The sequence below is a fragment of the Lepus europaeus genome, chromosome 3 (assembly GCF_033115175.1).
Source record: "Lepus europaeus isolate LE1 chromosome 3, mLepTim1.pri, whole genome shotgun sequence".
NCBI classification, from domain to species: Eukaryota; Metazoa; Chordata; class Mammalia; order Lagomorpha; family Leporidae; genus Lepus; species Lepus europaeus.
In genome coordinates this window covers 43,559,285-43,582,491 of record NC_084829.1, presented here as the reverse complement: position 1 = coordinate 43,582,491, position 23,207 = coordinate 43,559,285, and the positions used below count along the sequence as shown (strand labels likewise).

The window sequence follows — 23,207 nt, the reverse complement described above, 5'->3', positions numbered from 1 at the left end:
CACTCACTATTCCAGAGCGTAGGTCAAATTCAAATTAAAAATGTACATGATTCTGGTTCTGCCACCACAGGAAATGTATTCTTTACTGAAGGAAGTAGTTCTCAAACTTCAGTGTGTATCAGACTGTCCGTAGACTTGCAATGAACAGAGAATTGAAGTTGTAACAATCTCTTGGGTGATGCTGACGTGGCCAGTTTGGGGCCACCCTGAGAACCACTGGCTTGGTAACTGCCCACGCCCTGACGGCTGTGCAGTAGTGTTTTTATAGGATACCACTGCAGGGCTGCGGTAATTCAAGGTTGCAGTAAGAAGTGTTACTCAGGGCAACCGAAAAGTTTTAGAGTATTTAGAATGGGAAGACTTGGGAAAACCCTCTTCTCTATTCTCTTGTTTTGAAACCTAACAACAACCTTGCCAGACTTTCCACTGTGGAATTTCCCAATCTCGGTCTCAGAAACATTCAAGAAATTACTGGGGCAGGCACTGTGGCGTAACAGGTAAGCTGCAGCTTGCAATGCTGGCATCCCCCATCAGTGCTGGTTCCAGTCCCGGGCGCTCTGCTTCCGATTCAGCTCCCTGCTGATGGGCCAGGGAAGGTAGCGGAAAATGGCCTTAAGGACCTGGACCACCGCCATCCATGTGGGAGATCACAGAATGGAGTTCTTGGTTCCTGATTTTGGCCTGGCCCTATGCTGACTGTTGTGGCCATTTTGGGAGTGAACCAGCAGATGGCTCTTTGGCTCTCTCTTTCAAATAAATAAATAAATCTTTTTAAAAAAAAAACCTATAATAAAGTTCATGTCTGATTATCATAAACTTTCACATAAGCTGAATTTCAGAAAATAAAATGAAGTACAGAATATTTGGAATTCTAAAGTTATTATGACAGCATTTCACTGTATATGTTTCATGCTTTGGGACATGCTTTAATCAGATAATTTTGATGTTTTCCTGTCAATAAATTTCACCCTATTGGGGAGGAATATTTTTCATAGCTTGTAACTTACAGATTTTTTTTAATGATTTACTTATTTTATTCAAAAGGTAGAGTTAGAGAGAGAGAGAGAGAGACTGAGAAATCTTCCATCCACTGGTATATTTCCCAAGTGGCCACAATGGCCAGAGCTGGGATGAACCAGGAGCCAGGTTCTTCTTCCAGGTCTCCTGTATGGGTGCAGGGGCCAAGCACTTGGGCCATCTTCTACTGCTTTCCTAGGCTATTAGCAGGGAACTGGATCAGAAGTGGAGCAGCAGGGACTCAAACCGGAGATCATATGGGATGTCAGCACTTACGCCACAGCACTGTCCCCAAGTTACCCATTTTTAAAAAAGATTTATTGGGGCTGACACTGTGGCCCAGTGGGTTAACGCCCCTGGCTTAAAGCGCCGGCATCCCATATGGGTGCCGGTTTGAGACCTGGCTGCTCCACTTCTGATCCAGCTCTCTGCTATGGCCTGGGACAGCATTAGAAGATGGCCCAAGTCTTTGGGCCTCTGCATCCAGGAAGAAGCTCCTGGCTCTTGGCTTCGAATCAGCGCAGCTCCGGCCATAGTGGCCAATTAGGGAGTGAACCAATGGATGGAAGATCTCTCTCTCTCTCTCTCCCTCTCCTCTCTCTGTTTAACTCTGACTTTCAAATAATAAATAAATCTTAAAAAAAAAAAATTTATATATTTGTTTGAAAGGCTGAGCTAAAGAGAGATAGAAAGGGAGAGATAGAGGTCCGGTGCTGTGGCGCAGCGAGTTAATGCCCTGGCCTGAAGTGCCGGCATTCCATATGGGCGCTGGTTCTAGTCCCGGCTGCTCTTCTTCTGATCCAGCTCTCTGCTATGGCCCGGGAAAGCAGTAGAAGATGGCCCAAGTGCTTGGGCCCCTGTACCTACATGGGAGACCTGGAGGAAGCTCCTGGCTCCTGGCTTCGGATCAGTGCAGCTCTGGCTGTTGTAGCCATCTGGGGAGTGAACCAGCAGATGGAAGACCTCTCTCTCTGTCTCTACCTCTCTCTGTAACTCTTTCAAATAAATAAAATAAATCTTTAAAAAAAAAGAAAGAAAGAAAGGGAGAAACAGAGAGATTTCCCATCTGCTGGTTCACTCCCCAAATGCTCTTAATACCCAGGGTTGGGCCAGGCCGAAGCCAGGAGCCTGGAACTCCATCAGAATCTCTCACATGGTTGACAAGGGCCCAAGTATTCAGGCCATCTTCTGCTTTCCCAGGAGCATTAGCAAGGACCTGGACAGGAAGTAGAGCAGCCAAGACTTGACCCAGCACTCATACAGGATATCAGCATTGCAGGCGATGGCTTAATCATCTGTACCACAATGCTGGCCTCGACTCACACATTTTTAAGTAAGGATGGTTTCATATGAACACAGTACCACAGTTATCACCTGGTTATGTAAAACTGTTCAAAATAAACTGCTGCAAACAAATATACCAGGAAGTAAAAGTAAATTCTAAGAACACAGACTCTAACTTCAGTGACCCCATCATATTATATATCTGCACACAGAACAATAATAGTATCAATATATTTAGATAAGCAATAACCTAAGCGATTAGCTTGAAAATCATTATTATCTGGACAGAAAATCTGGACAGAAAATGAACATGTTTCAAAAAGAAGCTTCATCATGTATTTTGCTGTATTTTGTAACTGGCAGAAGTGACACTTACATGATACCAGTGGAGCCTGTAACTGAGTTGGAATGTTTAGGTAGAAATTACCAATGAAAATAGGTCACTTTCATAAGTTATGAAAGGTGCTTTTAAAACAGAACAATAAAGTCATTGAGAGAGAAGTTCTCAAGTGTCATGTTGAAACTTCTATTTTCCAAGTACAATCGGTTATTTCCCTGACTATAGGAATGAATACAGGCAGAGACAGTATCAGTTCACTGCCTACCACCTGTACCTGGGAACTTGAATGTACTAACTGTAGGCAAGGAAGCCGCTGCTGAGCTACCTTGATTCAGGGGTTGCTACATGTGCACCAAGGGATAACCATTCTCCTCCATAATACGTGCTGCTAGACTGATTTATAAAGAGTGCCCCCAGCTGAAGAGCTCAGATGCCCACCAATTTTAGAGCTAAAACGAGGCCTAAGGTTCTTCTGAGAAGAAGAGCTAGGAAAAACACTCACCATTCAGTCTGGAGTCCAGAAGTATTACAGTTCCTGATGGCAGCAAAGGCATCCTGGCTCATCTTGTGAGCATCATAGCGAGTAATGGCACAGCAGCGGCGCAGGCTGCTCAGACGTTTGTCTCCTTGTACACGAATGCTCACAGCCAACTGGGTAGCCACCCTGTCATTCTGTGGGTGGAAGAGAACTGAGATCAGAAATAGTTAGCAGAAGCCTCTGTATTCCACACACTGAACTGCATGAGAGGAAATAAAAGGATCAAGGGTAACAGAAGAGTTTGGAAAACAGAAATAGTTTAAAATACAATACAGGGGGGCCGGTGCTGTGGCGTAGTGGGTGGAGCTGCCGCCTGCAGTGCCAGCATCCCATATGGGCGCTGGTTCAAATCCCGGCTGTTCCACTTCCTATCCAGCTCTCTGCTGTGGCCAGGGAAAACAGCAGAAGATGGCTCAAGCCCTTGGGCCCCTGCACCCATATGGGAGACCTAAGGAAGCTCCTGGCTCCTGGCTTTAGATCGGTGCAGCTCCGGCCATTGCAGCCAATTGGGGAGTGAACCAGCAGATGGAAGACCTCTCTCTCCCTCTCTGCCTCTCCTTCTCTCTGTGTAACTCTTTCAAGTAAAATAAATAAATCTTTAAAAAAAAAAAAAAGACAATACAGGACAAAGAATAGTAAGTAAAGAACAAGGCTCTTTATTCCAGTATTTACTCTTACAAACTATAAATGTACACTGAGTACACATTATGCACAGGTTAGGGACCAAGAGGAATGTAAAGCCACGCCCTATTTTCATATATCGCACAGGCTAACAGTACAGAATGTATACCATAGAATCACATTTTCTGAATAAAATTGTGATCACATGGTTCTACAAAAAGAGTCTGTGCTACTTCTGGGTGTGAAGGAACTGATATTCTTACATTTTGTAACAGTAGAAATTTTCACTAGTACCTTTTCTTTTAACCTTTATTTCTTTATTTGAAAGGCAGAGTTATGGACAGAGAGGGGACAAAAAGATCTTCTATCCATTGGGTCACTCCCCAAATGCCCACAACAGCTGGGGCTGTGCAGGCGAAAGCCAGGAGCCAGAAGTTTCTTCTGGGTCTCCCACGTGGGTTGCAGGAGTCCGAGCACTTGGGCCGCCATCTGCTGTTTTCCCTGGCACATCAGCAGGAAGCTGGATTGCAAGTAGAGTAGCCGGGACTCAATCCAGTGCTCAAGTGGGATGCTACGATGGCAGGTGGCAGCTTCATCTGCTTAACGCTGGCCCCAGTCCCTCCTCCCTACAGCCCAGCTCCAGAAGCTACAGTGGACTGAGAGCCTCTAGAGAGCAGGATCCTTGCCTCTGTTTTCAGTGAAGCCAAACATCGGAAAACCACTGTTGCTCAGCAAACTGAAACAATCAGGAGGCAGAAATACAAGGTGAAAAGTCTACAGAGGCTCCCCTCAAAAATCAAAAGATGCTCGAGGAAGAAACACCTCTAAGGCCAATGAGCAGGGAGCAGCAACTATTTGGGAAAGAGAGAGAGTAAACATATTTGTAGACATTTGTATATCTTGAGAGAACACAAATTGGCAATTACAAAGGAGTTATTACTGACTGAAACCATTCAACGCTAAGTGTGTCCTATGTACCTCTAGACAGTTCAGGACCTCATGGGTAATAAACAAGTAGGTGGATAATACAAAGGACTACAGATATGAATGCTGTGATTTTGAAAAAGCAGAGTAAGGCAGAGAGTGATGGATATTATCAATGTGATAGGGTAACTGGGAAGGCCTCTTAGAGAAGGTGAGATGTGAGCAGACATCTAAATAAAGTGAGGAAGGAAAAAAATAATTTTTAAAGATTTATCGGGAGCCAACACTGTGGCATAGTGGGTAAAGCCACTGCCTGCAGTGCCAGCATCCCATATGGGTGCCAGTTTGAGTCCCGGGAGCTCCGCTTCCAATCCAGCTCTCTACTATAGTCTGGGGAAGCAGTAGAAGATGGCCCAAGTCCTTGGCCCCCTGTACCCACATGGGAGACCTGGAAGAAGCTCCTGGCTACAGATTATCCCAGCTCCAGCCATTGCAGCCATCTGGGCATGAACCAGTGGATGGAAAATTTCTCTCTGCTCCCACCCCCTACCCCCACAATTTTTGCCAATCAAATAAATAAATCTTAGAAAACAAAGAAGAAGTAGTATTGGAGCAGCCAGGTCTTCAACTGGCAATCTCATATGGGATTGTGAGCAGCGGCTTAACCTGCTGTGTCAAACTGCCCACCTGAGGAAGCAGATTTTCCAGGGCAAAGGAACAGCAAGTGCAAAGGTGCTAAGGCGAGAGCTTACTCTGGTGTTCAAATAAAGGCCAGGAGGCCAGCGCAGTGGAGCTGGAGCACAGTGAGTGAGAGGAAGGTAGGACATGAGGTCAGAGGCCTAGAGACTGATCATGTTCATAGAATTAAAGAAATCCTGGGGCCAGTGTTGTAGTAGTGTACCAGGTAAAGCTGTCACCTGCAATGCCGGTATCCTGTATGGGTGCTGATTTGAGTCCCGGCTGCTCCACTTCCAATCTAGCTCCTGTTAATGGCCTAAGAAAAGCAGTGGAAGATGGCCCAAGCATTTGGGCCCCTGCCACCCATGTAGGAGACTTGAATGAAGTTCCTGACTTTGGCCCAGTTGTGCCATGGCACTTGTGGCCATCTGGGGAGTAAACCAGCAGACAGAAGATCTCTCTCTCTCTCTCTCTCTAACTCTTTCAAGGCAGAGTTACAGAGGTGGAATGAGAGGGAGAGAGAGACACACACACACACAGAGGTCTTCCATCTGCTGGTTCACTCCCCAAATGACTGCAATGGCTGGAGCTGGACTGACCTATAGCCAGGAGCCAAGATCTTTTTCTGGGTCTCCCATGTGGGTGTAGAAGCCGAAGCACTTGGGACCTCTTCTATTGCTTTTCCAGGCCATAGCAGAGAGCTAGATCGGAAGGTGAACAGCCAAGACTCAAACTGGTGCCCATATGGGATGCCAGCACTGCAGGAAGGGACTTTAACCTGCTGCAACACAGTGCCAGCCCCATAAATAAACGTAAAAAAAAAAAAAAAATTTAAACCCTTAACTTGGCTTAAGTACGCAGGTAAGCCACTGGAATGTTTTAAACAGTGAAGTGAGGAGATCTGCTATGTCTTGAATTCCTTTTGGCATAAAGTTCTTTGAAGCTTAAAGATAGATTAATTTTCTTAGATCCCCACTGTGTCGCACTTGAAGAAAAACTGGAGGCTTATTATAGCCAGATGAGATGCAAGTGACACCTAGTGGGCAAAGTTGGAATAAAAAACCTCTTTATGTTACCTATTAAAGGAATAAAAACATTCACCACCAATTCTAGCTGAAAAGAGGAAAACAAATACTCTTAGATTATTCTTAACCATATATAGTTGACTTGTAGGACTCCAAGATATTTCAAAAAGAAAAGGCTACATCAAACAAATACCATTAGTGAAATACAAAGAAAACCAATAGAATGGGAGCAAATATTTGCAAATCACATCTGACAAAGAAATTGTGTACGGGATAAAGAGCTCTTTTTTTTTTTTTTTTTTTTTTTTTTTTTTTTTTTGGACAGGCAGAGTGGATAGTGAGAGAAAGAGACAGAGAGAAAGGTCTTCCTTTTTGCCGTTGGTTCACCCTCCAATGGCCACTGCGGCCGGCGCATCGTGCTGATCCAAAGCCAGGAGCCAGGTACTTCTCCTGGTCTCCCATGCGGGTGCAGGGCCCAAGGACTTGGGCCATCTTCCACTGCCTTCCCGGGCCATAGCAGAGAGCTGGCCTGGAAGAGAGGCAACCGGGATAGAATCCAGCGCCCCAACCGGGACTAGAACCTGGTGTGACGGCACCGCAAGGCGGAGGATTAGCCAATTAAGCCACGGCGCCGGCCAATGGATAAAGAGCTCTTAAAACTCAACAACAGGGGCTGGCACTGTGGAGTAGCAGGTAAAGCCACGGCCTGCAATGCCGGCATCCCACATGGGCATTGATTCGAGCCCCAGCTGCTCCACTTCCAATCCAACTTTCCACTAATGGCCTGAGAAAGCAGTGGAGGATGACCCAAGTGCTTGAGCCCCTGCACCCAAGTGGGAAACACAGATGAAACTCCTGGCTCCTGGCTTCAGCCTGGCTCAGCTCTGGCCATTGTGGACATTTGAGGAGTAAACCAGTGGATGGAAAATCTCTCTCTCTTTCAAATAAATAAATCTTTTTAAAAATTTATTTATTTATTTGAAAGGCAGAGTTACAGAGAAGCAGAGGCAAAGACAGAAGTTTTCCACTGGTTCACTCCCCAAATGGCCGCAACGGCCAGAGCTGGGCTGATCCGAAGCCAGGAGCCAGGAGCCTCTTCCAGGTCTCCTATGCCAGTGCAGGGTCCCAAGCACCTGGGCTGTCTTCTGCTTTGCCAGGCCATAGCAGAGAGCTAGATGGGAAGTAAAGCAGCTGGGACTTGAACTGCCAGCACTGCAGGTGGGGGCTTTACTCACTACACCACAGCACCGGCCCCCCAAATAAATAAATCTTCAAAACAAACAAACAAAAAACAATAACAGACAACCTAATTCAAAAAGGGCAAAAATCTTGATCTATCTCCCCAGATACCCAAATGGCCAAGAAACACATGAAAAACTGATTAGCTGTAAGATGCAAACCAAAACACAAGGAGATATCGCTTCACAGCCACTAATGTGGCAAAGAAATGAAAAGTAACAAGCATGTGGGACAATTAGAACTCTTAATGCTGCTGGTAGGGACATAAAATGGTACAGACACTGTGGAAAACAATCTAGCAGCTCCTCAAAATGCTTAACATAGAATTAGCATGCAACTATACTCCTAGAATGTACACATATGTCTACACAAAAGCTTATATACAGCAGCACTACTCATAATAACCAGGGAGAAGAAACAACCCAAATGTCCCTTTACATATGAATACATAAATAAAATGTGTTATTATCCATACAATGGATAATACTTAGCCATAAAAAGACAAGTAGTGATACATGCTACAATATAGGAGAACTTGAAAGCATACTAAGTGAGAGGTTTTTAAGCCTGTCACAAAAGGCCACATATTATATGATACCATTTATGTGAAAATGTTCCAAATATTAAGTCCATAAAACACAGCAGATTAGTGATGTCCTGGGGGTGTATTGGGGGAGATATGGGGAGTGACTGGTAATAGGTACAAGATTTTTTTCTGAGGTGATGAAAATGTTCTAGAATTGATGACAAAATAATTTAGAATATACTAAAAGCTCTGAACTATATACTTTAAATGTATAAATTTTATAGTATGTAAAGGATATATTAATAAAACTTAAGAAACTAGGCCGGCGCTGTGGCTTAACAGGCTAATCCTCCACCTTACGGCGCCGGCACACTGGGTTCTAGTCCCGGTTGGGGCGCCGGATTCTATCCCGGTTGCCCCTCTTCCAGGCCAGCTCTCTGCTATGGCCCGGGAAGGCAGTGGAGGATGGCCCAAGTCCTTGGGCCCTGCACCCGCATGGGAGACCAGGAGAAGCACCTGGCTCCTGGCTTCGGATCAGCACGATGCGCCGGCCGCAGCGGCCATTAGAGGGTGAACCAACGGCAAAAAAGAAGACCTTTCTCTCTGTCTCTCTCTCTCACTATCCACTCTGCCTGTCAAAACAAAACAAAAAAAAAAAAAGAAATTAATTGTCAAGATGTTTAAAGTTTGCCTTAATACTGTCTTAAAATCACCATTACTTCTTTGTCACATGAACTACATTAAGCCCTTGGGGTGGGTGTTGTGGCAATGGGATGCCTACATACCACTGTCGAAGTGATTGATCTGAGTCTCAGCTCCTCTGCTTCTGATCCAGCTTCCTGCTAATGTGCACCATTGGAGGCAACGGGTAATGCTTTAAATACTTGAGTCCCTGCCACCCACTTGGGTCACATGGATGGAGTTCCCTGCTCCTGGTTTCAGCCTAGCCCAGCCCCAGTTGCTGCAGACATTTGGGGACTGAACCAGCAGATGGAAGATTGACAGCTCTCTCTCTTTCTTCAAACAAACAAAAATCTACAGTGCAACCTCTCAATGACCTGCTCAATGGCTATGCACTCTGACGAAGGGCCCAATGTACATAATTCGGGTTTGCAGGAGGGGTTAGACAAGAATCCAAAAAAGCAGAGGGCAAATGGTAATAAGAGAGACAGGATGGAGTGAGGTCTTATGTTTATGGATTCAGGTTTTCATAGATCTTTTGAGTTTTGAGGAGCTGTATGGGAAGAAGATAAAATATTCCTTAAAATTTCCTAGGCCAATAGCTTTTTCCATCTCTGTTCCTACTCTGTAAGGGAAGAAACAGGTGGTGTTAAGATCACAAAAGCCATTCCAGAAATAAAGAATAAAAATCTTACATCAGTTTGGTCTTTAGTCAGTCTCTCCTCTAGTTCCAGGGCTAACTGCAAAAGCCACCACTGCACCTGAAAAAATATTTAGACTTTAATCTTTCATTCAAATACTCTAGGTCTGTTATAGAACTAGACAGTGGATTTGTTCACTTCTAAACCATTGTGCAAAAAAGGGCCCCTTTGCCCCCATAACCAAGGGAGCAGCAGATCACAGAAATATTACTAGTATTCTGTCCTGCCCCAGCTTAAGATTTACATTTTCCTTTCTTGCTTGCATGCCATCAGGTGGATTTCAGGCATGTTCTAGTTTTGAGAAAATAGAAAAGAACTTGAGGCACAACATCCCAAGCTTTTCAAGTTTCTACCTCTCAGAAAGGTGAGAAATCCCATTTTGAACTTCAGTCAGTTCCACTGTATTTCCATTTAGATGGAAGAAATGAAAAAAGAAGATAAATAACAAGTTAAACCAGTCAATTTTGAACACAAGAAAGGAACTTCTTTGAGCCAGCATCGTGGTTACAGCAGGTTAAGCCACTGCCTGTGATACTGGATATGACATTGCTTATGAACGCCAGTTCAAATCCTGACTGCTCCACTTCCAACCCAGCTCCCTGCTAATGTACCTGTGAACATAGCAGAAGATGTGCCCATGTGGGAGACCTGGATGAAGCTTTTGGCTCCAGGCTTCAGCCTGGCCCAGACCAGGCTGTTGCAGCCATTTAGGTAGTAAACCAATGGATGGAAGATCTTTTTTTGTCTCTCCCTCTCTCTCTGTAACTCTTTCAAATAAATAAAAACTCTTAAAATAAAAAAAGGAACTTCTATTCCCTTCATACTTAGAAAATGAAGATCCCATCCAATATATTAAATTTTGTGCAGTGACCAAAGCCTGCCCAGCAAGCTCTTTAACAGAGGCAGTGTTCCATCCAGGGTGCCTGTTTACCTGTTCCGGGGTGGCCAGAGCTGTCTGTCCTGGGAAGTTCTTGCTACAGCCAACGGTTTTGGGTATCTGCCTGGGCCTCACTGGATCATGTTCAATCCCGCGGCACATGGCATAAAGCCAAGACCTAGTAAGAACAGCAAAAACCTTTAAGCTGAAAGTAAATGATTATTTTTGTTAAAACAAAAGCAAAATACTTATGTTACCCTTTTGCACAGCTCAGTTCATCATTTTTTAAATTCTGGATTAACTACCTGCCACAGATAAAACAAGAGAAAAATGTATCCAGATTTCAGTGCACCTGACCTCCAACCAGCCCCTGAGTGCACACCAGTGCAAACTGGCAAGGAGAGCATCACTGGTTCTGCTTTCTAAAGCTCAGTCATCACTTGTATTTTAGGAAAAGTGCCCAGCGAGCCTCTCCTTCATAGCTTCAAGAATTTCATGCTTACTAGGGCTTCAAACACAGAGTTTTAAGGGAACAGCAGCATCCTCACACACATAAATGACGTTAGCAGTGTACACTAAACTTCAAAGCAACAATTCCTATCTATCTAACACCCAGGCATATGAAAAAACTGCTCTCGACAGATAGGCCATCATGATCTAATTTTTTCTTTTTGAAAGACAGGGAGGGGTTGGCACTGTGGCGTAGTGGGTAAAGCCACTGCCTGTAGTGCTAGAACTCCATGTGGGCACCGGTTCGAGTCCCAGCTGCTCTACTTCCAATCCAGCTCTCTGCTATGGCCTGGGAAAGCAGTAGAAGATGGCCTAAGTGTTTGGGCCCCTGCACCTGCGTGGGAGACCCAAAAGAAGCTCCTGGCTCCTGGCTTTGGATTGGCACAGCTCTGGCTGCAGCCAATTGGGGACTGAACCAGTGGATAGAAGATATCCCATATCTCTCTCTCCTTCTCTCTCTGTGTAACTCTGACTTTCAAATAAATAAATCTTTTTTTCTTTTTTTAAAAGAAAGACAGAAGGGGGGGGGGGAATATCTTCCATCCACTGGTTCATTCCTCAAATGTCCACAAAAGCATGGGACAGGCCAGGTCAAAGACAGGAGCCAGGAACTCAATGTGGTCTACCACAAGGGTGGCAGGGATCCAAGTACCTGGGCTGTCATCCACTGCCACCAAAGTGCATACCAGCAGGAAGCTGGATTCAGAAGCATAATTGGGACTTGAACCAGGCACTCTGCCTCAAGCAGTGGCATAACTGCAATACCAAATGCCTACCCCATGATTTAATATATATGTTTTAAATATTCATTTATTTGAAAAGGGGAGAGATAAGAGAACAAAGAGATTTTCTATCTGTTGATTCCCTCCCTAACCACCTGCAACAGCCAGGACTGGGCTAGACAAACCAGGAGCCCAGAATGCCATCTGGGTCTCCCACATGGGTGAAAGAAATCCAAGTACTTGGACCATCATCTGCTTTTTCCTAGGATGCACATTAACAGGAAGCTGGATTGGAAGTACAGTAGGTAGGACTTGAACCAGCACTCTGATATGGGATATAGGCATTCCAAGCTGTTTAACACCTACATCATGACCAATATTTTAAAGCAAGAAGGACCAGTAAAATTTCCTCAGGGAATAAATATTAACCTAAAGATAGTTTTTTTTTTTTTTGACAGGCAGAGTGGATAGTGAGAGAGAGAGACAGAGAGAAAGGTCTTCCTTTTTGCCGTTGGTACACCCTCCAATGGCTGCTGCGGACGGCGCATCTTGCTGATCCAAAGCCAAGAGCCAGGTGCTTCTCCTGGTCTCCCATGCGGGTGCAGGGCCCAAGGACTTGGGCCATCCTCCACTGCCTTCCCGGGCCACAGCAGAGAGATGGCCTGGAAGAGGGGCAACCGGGATAGAATCCGGCACCCCAACCGGGACTAGAACCTGGTGTGCCGGCACTGCAAGGTGGAGGATTAGCCTGTTAAGCCATGGCGCCGGCCAAAAGATAGGTTTTTATGTCTATACTTTGACTCAGCATCCCAATAAATATTATGATCAAAAAATAATATGAATCACTTACCCATTCTTCTCCCCAAAATGCCTCTGGAGCTGGGATTCTGTGAACTGTGTCAGTTCACCCATGTACTCTATCCCTAGGATTGCAATGACAGAGGACCCAAGCTTTCCTCCAAGATTACGGCTGATAACAAAGGAGACAGAGAATTTAAAGGTCATATCATAAATTACTTGTTAGCAGCAAACAAGAAATTCTGCTTCTCCATGTAGCTCAAATTCAGTTCAGGGGAAATGAGCATATTAGTCCTACAGACTCTTTGATTTCCCAGCATTAGACTAAAGGATTCTAGGAATTCAGATACTCTGGGAGCCAGGATTTGGGAAGATTAACAGAAGCACAAATAAAAGGTTAAAGTCACTGAGTAGCTATCAAGTTGACTACATATAAAATTTAATGATCGTACAAGACCTACTCTCCCATAGGAGGATTAAAATTCCAAACACAAGCCCCGTGCATGGCTAAAATCTTGCAGACGGAGGAAATTCGTCAGCCGCCCTTTGAAGCCCCTACAGTCTATCTTTAACTTATCTTTACAGTCTTATCTTCCTCAATATGGTCCAGCTAAACTAATTTATGTTCCAGTTCACTGAAAATATCTTATCCTTTCCCTCTTTGTGCTATAAAATTCTCCAAAACAGTACTGTTTTACTACTCTTGATTGACTCACCAAGCTTTATGGAACCTCAAAAACAAAATCTCATGCCTTTTTTATGAATGTTTCTCAAATGACTCTCTTCTTTTGTGAACTTTGGTAACTACCTGTACAATTCACTTAGCAAATTCTCATATGCAGTCTCCTGATAGCACTTTTACGTGGCTTTGCACTATTACATCTTGTTTCTTCATCAATAGTGTGAGCCCTTGTCAAGGACACACAGCAACCTAGTTAGTTATTCATTTAGCTGGCTTTTCTCATGACCAGTCCGGGGACAATTCAGATGCCCTAAAAACCCGATTTGATATTGAAGAAAAGAAAAAATGCAAAGTTCCCATTTACTTGTTACTTAACAGACATGACTATAAAATCTAGAGGAAGGTAAATGGACAGCTACAACCCAGATCATCCATTTTAAATTCAAGGGTATGGCCAGTGCCATCACACCGGGTTCTAGTCCCGGTTGGGGCGCCGGATTCTATCCCAGTTGCCCCTCTTCCAGGCCAGCTCTCTGCTATGGCCCGGGAAGGCAGTGGAGGATGGCCCAAGTCCTTGGGCCCTGCACCCGCTTGGGAGACCAAGAGAAGCACCTGGCTCCAAGCTTCGGATCAGCGCGATGCGCCGGCCCCAGCGGCCATTGGAGGGTGAACCAACGGCAAAAAAGAAGACCTTTCTCTCTGTCTCTCTCTCTCACTATCCACTCTGCCTGTCAAAAAATAGATAAATAAATAAAAAATAAAATCAAGGGTAACTACCTGCCACAGATAATGCAGAACTGAAGATGCATTGAAGAAAAAAACCTCAGCATGTTGTTCAAAATTCTCTGCCAACTCCCCCTGAATTTCCTGGCACCTATTTTTCCTGGCTCCAATCTTTGACGAACAAACTAAAATCAAAGTGTTTTCACAGATATGAGTGAAATTTAAGGTGCTCCTGAGTACTTACACTTTGCGAATAGGCACTTGAGTGAAGAGCTGTGGGACGAACCTGTGTGAGATCAAGGTCTGGCGGTTGGGCTTGTTTAGTCCACAGGCCAATTTTGCTAAGACCTAGAAGGATTAAAAATATTAAAACTTCATTATTGTCAACCCATCTATGCAGAGTTGGTGGATTTTATTATTTAGGCAGAGTGACAGAGAGGGAGGGAAAGAGAGAGGAGAGAGAAATCGTTTATCTGCTGATTCACTTCCCAAATGGCTGCAATAGGGGCTGGTGTTATGGCATAGGTAAAGATACCACCTATGGCCGGCGCTGTGGCTTAACAGGCTAATCCTCCGCCTTGTGGCGCCGGCACACCGGGTTCTAGTCCTGGTTGGGGCGCTGGATTCTATCCCGGTTGCCCCTCTTCCAGGCCAGCTCTCTGCTATGGCCCGGGAAGGCAGTGGAGGATGGCCCAAGTGCTTGGGCTCTGCACCTGCATGGGAGACCAGGAGAAGCACCTGGCTCCTGGCTTCGGATCGGCGCGGTACGCCGACCGCAGCGGCCATTGGAGGGTGAACCAATGGCAAAAAGGAAGACCGTTCTCTCTGTCTCTCTCTCACTATCTACTCTGCCTGTCAAAAAAAAAAAGAAAAAGATACCACCTATGATGCTGGCATCCCATATGGGCACCAATTCGATTCTTGGCTGCTCCACTTCCAAACCAGCTCACTGCCCTGCAACCCAAATGGGAGACCAGGAAGAAACTCCTGGCTCCTGACTTCAGCCTGGCCCAGCCCCAGCTGCTGCAGCCTTCTGGGGAGTGAACCAGGGGATGGAAGATTCTCTGCAGCTTCGACTTTGAAATAAATAAATCTTTAAAACAAATGGCCACAACACTAGGTTTCTTGTAGTCTCCCACGTGAGTGGCAGGATCCCAAGTAGTTGAGATATCATCTTTGTCTTCCCAGGCATATTAGCAGGAAGCTGGATAGGAAGATGAGTAGCTGAAACTCAAACCAGCGCTCTGATACAGGATGCCAGCATTGGAAGGGGAGTCTTAACCTGCTGTGGCACAACAGCACGGACTGGGTGAATATTAAAACACAAACACAGCTTAAAGGTTGTAACTGATGAGTTCCACATTAAAAACAAAAAGAAAAGCAAATACTCAAGACTCTTATCTCTAAAACTTGGCACTCCACAACCTCCTCAGTGGAACATGACCCATTATCATTATCCTCACGTTCTTCCCATAGTCATTCTTAGTTTCCCTCTAGAAATTCTGTCCTCCCCCACCTAGTCCTTGAGGTCCTTCTACTTGAAGAAGTTTGAAAAGCACAGAACCTATCAAACAGATTCAACTAAAATACATTTCTTAATATGTCCATATGAAAATCCTGAGACAAACTTGTTTTACCCTACATCATTTGTATGTCTGAGTTAATCCATTTTGAGTCCCAAATTTAACAGATTATCCTAATTTAGTATCTGTGAGAGACTAGGCTGAGATATCTCCTCCAACAGTAAACATTTTCATACACACACACACCACTTAATAAAAAAATATAGGAGCAGGTGTTTGGGGCAGTGGTTAATTTGCTGCTTGGGATGCTCACATTCCCCACCGGCACACCTAGTTCAATTCCTGGCTCTTCTACTTCCTACCTAGCTCCCTGCTAATGCACATCTTCGGGGGCAGCAGGTGATGGCTCAAGTGCTTGAGGACCACATGGGTCCCTGGCTCCTGGCTTCAGCTGGCCCGGTCTTGGGTGTTGTACCCATGTAGGGAGTGAATCAGCAGATGGAAGATCTCTGTCCACCTTTCAAATAAGTTTTAAAAACTTGTTTTTAAAGATAAAATTTAAATCCCTGGGAATATTTTTTTAAAAAAGACTTAGTATTTGAAAGGCAGAGTTACAGAGAGGCAGAGGCAGAGAGAGAGGCAGAGGCAGAGAGAGAAAGAGAGAGAGAGGTTTTCCATTTGCTAGTTCACTCCCCAAATGACCTCAACAGTTAAAGATGGGCCAATCTGAAGCTAGGAGTCAGGAGCTTCTTCTGGGTCTCCCATGTGGGTGCAGAGGCCCAAGCACTTGGGCCATCTTCAACTGCTTTCCCGGTCCATAGCAGAGAGCTGGATTGGAAGTAGATAGCCAGGACTTGAACCAGCGCCTGTATGGAATGCTGGCACTGCAGACCAGGGCTTTAACCTGCTGTGCCACAGTGCCAGCTCCTCTGAAAATGTTTTTAACAAAGATATATTTATTTACTTGAAAGGTAGAGTTACAGAGACAGAGGGAGAGACAGGGAGAGAGAGATCTTCCATATTCTATACCAGGTTCATGACCTGAATGGTCACAGGGGCCAGGGATGGGCCATGTGAAAGTCAGGAGCTTCTTCTGGGTCTCCCACATGGGTGCAGGAACCCAAGAACTTGGGCCACCTTTAGCTGCTTTCCCAGGGACAACATAAGGGAGCTGGATGGCAAGTGGAGCAGCCAGGATGAAGCAGTGCCCATAAGGAATGCTGGTGTTGCAGGTGGCAGCTTAACCCACTACACCATAATGCCAGACCCTCCCTCAGAACTTCTTCCAAAGAATAAAGCACTTTAGTGATGATTTTAACAAATAATAAATGGTAAGAAAAACATAAAATCACTCTTGAAATTAACTATATATATATATATAGTTATATATACATATAGTTATATATATACATATTTAAAGATTTATTTATTTGAAAGGCAGTTACAGAGAGAGGCAGAGAGACAAAGAAGTTTTCCATCACTGGTTCACTCCCCAGATGGCTGCAACAACCTGAGCTGTGCTGATCTGAAGCCAGGAGCCAGGAGCTTCTTCTGGGTCTCCTGTGCAGGCCCTTGGGCCATCTTCTACTGTTTTCCCACCATAGTAGAAAGCTGGATCGAAGTGGAGCAGCTGGGAATCTAACCAGCGCCCATATGGGATGCCGGTACTGAAAGTGGCAGCTTTACCCACTATGCCACAGCATCAGCCCTGAAATTAACCATATTCTTTAGGAACTTTGGTTAGGCAACATTTAGTGTGATTTAAATTAGATCAAAACTATTTCTACCCTTCTTGCCACTCAACTATAAAAAGAAAAAAAAACCTTTTCTCTTATTGGATGGAGGGAATGAAGGTAGCAACCAGGGACAAACTGCCACTGCCTACCTAATGAGCCCTGGTCAGAATGGGATGCAAGTCTCAGACTTTCTCTGTACTTTACTTAGTTTATCAGAAAGCCAGCTATTCTGCCCCTACATTAAAACAGTGGTCCATATTAATAAAATTTTACTACCCATTTCCCATATTGCTCTAAATAGAAAAGAGAAAATAGGCCGGCGCTGCGGCTCACTAGGCTAATCCTCTGCCTTGCGGCGCCGGCGCACCGGGTTCTAGTCCCGGTCGGGGTGCCGGATTCTGTCCCGGTTGCCTCTCTTCCAATCCAGCTCTCTGCTGTGGCCAGGGAGTGCAGTGGAGGATGGCCCAAGTACTTGGGCCCTGCACCCCATGGGAGACCAGGAGAAGCACCTGGCTGCTGCCATTGGATCAGCGTGGTGCGCCGGCCACAGCGGCCATTGGAGGGTGAACCAACGGCAAAGGAAGACCTTTCTCTCTGTCTCTTTCTCTCACTGTCCACTCTGCCTGTCAAAAATAAATAAATAAATAAATAAATAAAATAAAAAATAAAAAAAAAGAGAAAATAAGCAAAAGCATAAAACACTCAGGCAACCCCACGTAAGAAAACAAGGTAACATGGGAGCTGGTGTTTGGCCTAGCAGTTAAGCTACCTGTTAGGACACTCATGGCCACATTGGAAGGTCTGGGTTTGACACTTGGCTCCGGCTCCTGATGCCAGGTTTCTGCTATGCAGACCCTGAGGGGTAACTGTAATGGTTCAAGTAACTGGGTTCCCGCCACTCATGTGGGAAACCTGGATTGAGTTCCTGGCTCCTAGGCTTCAGCCTGGCCCAGTCCGGGCCCAGTTCTGAGCATTGTGGACATTTGGGAAGTGAACCAATGGATAGGAACTGTGTTTCTCAAATAAATAAAAATAAAAAAGAAAGTTCAGCAAGTGAAAATATAAGTTCACATAAAAGGAAGTGTCAAAAAATTCATGGAGGCCAGCCTTTAGCCTGTGGTTAAGACAGCAGTTAATAAGCTCACATCCCATATCAGAGTGCCTGGGTTTGATTCCCAGCTCTGGCTCCCAACTCCAGCATCCTGATGAAGCAGTCCCTGGGAAGCAGGTTTTAGATCAAATAGTTGGGTTCCTATTTTTTTCCTTTTTTTTTTTTCTTTTTAAAAAATATTTATTTATTTATTTGAAAGTCAAAGTTACACAGAGAAGAAGAGGCAGAGAGAGAGAGGTCTTCCATTCGCTGGTTCACTCCCCAATTGGCTGCAACAGCCAGAGCTGTGCCGATCTGAACCCAGGGGCCAGGAGCTTCTTCTGGGTATCCCACGCAGGTGCAGGGGCCCAAGGACCCGTACCATCTTCTACTGCCTTCCCAGGACATAGCAGAGAGCTGGATCAGAAGTGGAACAGCTGAGACATGAACCAGCGCCTAAATGGGATGCCAGCACTGTAGGCGCCAGCCCCTCTACAATTTTTCAACCTGTATAAGAATACACCCCAGAGCCAGCACTGTGGCATAGCAGGTAAAGCTACCATCTGCAGTGCAGGCATCCCATATGGGCGCTGGTTCAAGTCCTGGCTAATCCACTTCCAATGCAGCTCTCTGCTATGGCCTGGGAAAGCAGTAGAAGATGGCCCAAATGCTTGGGCTGCTGCACCCACATGGGGGACCCGGAAGAAGCTCCTGGCTTCAGATCCGTGCAGCTCCAGCTGTTGGGCCGACTGGGGAGTGAACCAGTAGATTGAAGATCTCTCTTTCTCTCTCTGCCTCTCTTTCTCTCTCTGTGTAACTCTGACTTTCAAATACACAAATAAATCTTAAAAAAGGAAAAAAAAAAAAAAGTACTCTAGTCAATGTCAATTCCCACATGAAAGAATTACTTATGCTTTCATTGAGCCCAACACGAATTTTAAATAACCCACATCAAAGTATGACTGTAATAATTTCAGTGTCCCTTATCTATCCTGCCTGTGTTTCACTGACTGATGCTTCTCTCTGAAATGGGCTAGGATTCACCTTATTGTGTGAGATTCCAGCCGAACACTGGAAGCCAGTCTGCCTCTCTATGGCCGCCCTCATCTCCTCCACAATCACAGCCCCCATGGTGAGCCGCACATCTGGAGAGGCTGTGCCATCAATTGCCAGAGACCCGAGCCACTGGAGTAAGCCTTGTTTTCGTATTTCCTCTGAAAAAAAAAATCAGGAAGTCACATTTAGAAATTTTGAAAAACTGGTTATTTACAGAAACACACCACAAAACATTGTGGTCAAGGACAGACTACATACCCCACAGCATTCACCACATGGCCAAGGTGTGCAGCAGAAACCCAGGTACAAGCTGTGAGGGTCACACAACCACCAAATCACCCAACAGTGCATTTTTCACAACATATCCCAATTGTTAAGTGGCAAGTGGTGGTACTTGTTATATAATGTAGAAATGCTTAGATTTCAGGTACTTTAGACACGTAGGGTTTCAAAAAAAATGGCAAGTTTAGAGGACCAATTACAAGAGGTCAATTTCTCCTTATACAAATTCTGGCAGCCTTAGCTACAGCAACAGACTGAGTCTTATAACGTTAATCGCTCAACAAATGTTTGCATTATTGTCATCTTTCATGAGCAATGATTGTTTTTTTAAAAAAATTATTTATTTATTTGAAAGGCAGAGTTACAGAGAGGCAGAGACAGAGACAGAGAAAGAGAGCAAGAGAGTGAGAGGTCTTCCATCTGCTGGTTCACTCCCCAATTGGCAGCAATGGCTGGAGCTGCACCTATCCAAAGCCAGGAACCAGGAGCTTCTTCTGGGTCTCCCATGGAGGTGTAGGCTCCCAAGGACTTGGGCCATCCCCTACTGCTTTCCCAGGCCATAGCAGAGAGCTGGATCAGAAGTGAAGCAGCCAGGATGCAAATCGGTGCCCATATGGGATGCTGGCACTGCAGGTGGCGGCTTTACTCTCTATGCCACAGCACTGACCCTGAGCAATGATTTTTTTTTTTAAAGTATGTTTTCTCTCCCTAGTTTTTCTCAAATTTCCTTCCTACCAATTATCCAATTAGAACATGTTAAAAATTAACTCAAGCTTCAACATAAACTTATATTAGTATTTATCTATTTCTAGAGGCTGGTTTTAGTTGAATTGCTTAAAATATAATTAGAGGAACTGACATTTTTTAATTATGACAGGCAGAGAAAGAAAGAGAATGAATGAATGAGAGAATGCTTCCAACTGTTGGTTCACTCTAAAATGGCTGCAACAACACTGGTTAGGGTCCAGGGCTGATACTGAGAGCCAGGAACCCAACCACCTGAGCCATCACCACTTATCCCAAGTCTCTGTATCAGCAGAAAACTAGAAGCTAGAGTTGGGACTCAAACCCAGGCATCTTAACTACTGGGCCAAACACTTTGCCCTTCTAATAATATTTAGTCTTCTGATTATGAGCATGGTCCACACATCTCTATTGATTTACTCATCTTAACTTCCACTTTACATTTTTTTCTTGTACTAGTTTCACATACATTAAATTTACCTCTAAAAATTTCATTATTTTAATGCTACATATTGATTTTTAAATTTCTATTTCTTTTTTCATTTCAGTGTATAGAAATACCAGAGACTTTTTAAAAATTAGTTATTTGAGAGGTAGCGCTACAGAGAGAGGGATACAGAAAGGTCTTCCATCTGCTGGTTCACTCTCCAAGTGGCTGCAGCAGCTGGAGCTGGGCCAATCAGAAGCTAGGAGCCTCTTCCAGGTCTCCACGTGGATGCAGGGACCCAAGCACTGGGGCCATCTTCCGCTGCTTCTGTAGGCCATAGCAGAGAGCTGGTTAGGAAGATCAGTAGCCAGGACTTGAACTGCAGCTCAGATGGGATGCTGGCGCTACAGGCAGAGGACTTTACCTGCTACGCCACAGCACCGGCCCCCAAATATCGTAGATTTTAACATATTGACCTCATTCCTTGCAACCTTCCTAAAAACTTATTCTAGTTTTTTATTTCTTTAGTAGATAGGATTTCCTACAAACATGGTTCTGTCACCTGAAAGACAGTTTTCTGGGGGCCAGCACTGTGGCATAGTGGGGAAAGCCACTCCTGTGATAGATGCATTCCACCTGGGAGCCGGTTCAAGTCCCAGCTGCTCCACTTCTGATCCAGATCCCTGCTAATTTGCCTAAGAAAGCAGCAGAGGGTGGCCCAAGTCCTTGGGTCCCTGCACCCACATGGGAGACCTGGAAGAAGCTCCTGGCTTCTTGCCTCAGATTAGCCCAGCTCCAGTCATTTCAGCCATGTGGGGCATGAATAAGTAGATGGAAGATATCTCTCTCTATATATATATACACTCTGTCTTTCAAATAAACAAATCTTTAAAAAATTTTTTCTTTGATCACCAAGGAAAGTATTTTGTACCCCCTCTAGCCAGAGATATTACAGATTCAATAATGCTTTGCAGATAAAACCACAAAATGCGTAACACTAATTCTTAATTCTGAGGTATGCAGGTTTCAAAGGGTTTGTGAATTTCCTGAAAGATGCATGCAAAATTGTCTTATGTGTAGTTATACATATTTAATGAAGCAAGCAAGAATCCACTGCTTTCAGGAAATTTTCAAAAGAGAATATAACTCTCAAAACAATCTCAAAGAACCGCTGAATTAAAGCATTACAAAACTAATTCCAAATGTTTATTTTAAAACAATTCAGTCATACACCCAAGAAAACTGAGACAAAAAAAAAAAAAAAAAAACACTTTTTTTTTTTTTTTGACAGGCAGAGTTAGACAGTGAGAGAGAGACAGACAGAAAGGTCTTCCTTCCGTTGGTTTACCCCCCAAATAGCCGCTACGGCCAGCGTGTTGCGCCGATCCAAAGCCAGGAGCCAGGTGCTTCTCCTGGTCTCCCGTGGGGTGCAGGGCCCAAGCACTTGGGCCATCCTCCACTGCACTCCCGGGCCACAGCAGAGAGCTGGACTGGAAGAGGAGCAACCGGGACAGAATCCGGCACCCCAACCAGGACTAGAACCCGGGGTGCCGGCACCACAGGTGGAGGATTAGCCTAGAGAGCTGCAGCGCCGGCCAGAAAACCTTTCAATTATAAACCTTTTAATTATAATTTCTGACTCTGATCCCAGAATAATAATGAAAAATGTGGTATTTTTCATTATCAAATGTAATTTACCATAACTTTGCACTTTTTTCATAAGTGGCACATTTTTACTATTATATTTTCCACAAAAAACTTCCTCTTGACAAATTGCTATCTCAGGATCACTGAATAAAATAATGCCCCCTTGTCCTTAAATCACAAGCTTCCCTGGGCAGTGCTAGAGCAAACTTTCCATATGCCACGTTAGCGGTACAGCTTACAAGTGTTCAATAGCCAAAAGAAACTGTACATCGTGCATCTTATTTTCTCTCTTGGAGCTTTTTCTGGACAAATTTTTACTGTTCAAATAATATCAGATTGCCCTACAGGTCACTCCAGAAGTTAACTTGTTACAGATGTGCGTCAAGATAGTTTCCTTTTGCTAAATGTTTACATTTCAAAGGTTTTTACTGAAAGAGTTCTCACAAATGTAAGAATCCTGTTACAAAGTAGTTCGCATTGATATGCTACAAATAAAGGGGTGAATAGGTACACTGTTCCTGAATAGAGCCATTTGTAAGTAGCTAAGAAAAAGATGTAGATACTCTGTTCAAAGCCTCCAGATGCAAAATTCATTGTTTTGAGATCTGATTGAATTCAACTTTCAGATTTTTCCATTTTAAAAAAAGACCCTATTCTTATGAAAATTACCTTAGATCTGGTACCTACAATTGTCATAACCTAATGTTATCACAAAAGCAAGCTCTTACTGTATTAATTTAAGCATAATTTAAGAAAACATTTTTAATCTTCAAGCATTTTATTAAAGTATTTCATACAGATTAACATTTTTTCCAG

The 23,207-nt window shown here is 44.4% G+C and overlaps 1 protein-coding gene across 4 annotated transcripts in view; it reads right to left on the bottom strand.

The window, feature by feature from the left end:
- Positions 1 to 23,207, bottom strand: part of POLH (DNA polymerase eta) — a 39,293-nt gene that overhangs the window by 3,899 nt on the left and 12,187 nt on the right. For all 4 annotated transcript variants that reach the window (XM_062186179.1, XM_062186180.1, XM_062186181.1 and 1 more), the window contains 6 exons: positions 19,280 to 19,449; positions 14,131 to 14,234; positions 12,534 to 12,653; positions 10,506 to 10,629; positions 9,569 to 9,634; positions 3,144 to 3,313 (listed from right to left, as the gene is read on the bottom strand). In XM_062186179.1, the coding sequence (XP_062042163.1) occupies positions 3,144 to 3,313; positions 9,569 to 9,634; positions 10,506 to 10,629; positions 12,534 to 12,653; positions 14,131 to 14,234; positions 19,280 to 19,449 (754 nt within the window). The remainder of the gene's footprint in view (positions 1 to 3,143; positions 3,314 to 9,568; positions 9,635 to 10,505; positions 10,630 to 12,533; positions 12,654 to 14,130; positions 14,235 to 19,279; positions 19,450 to 23,207) is intronic.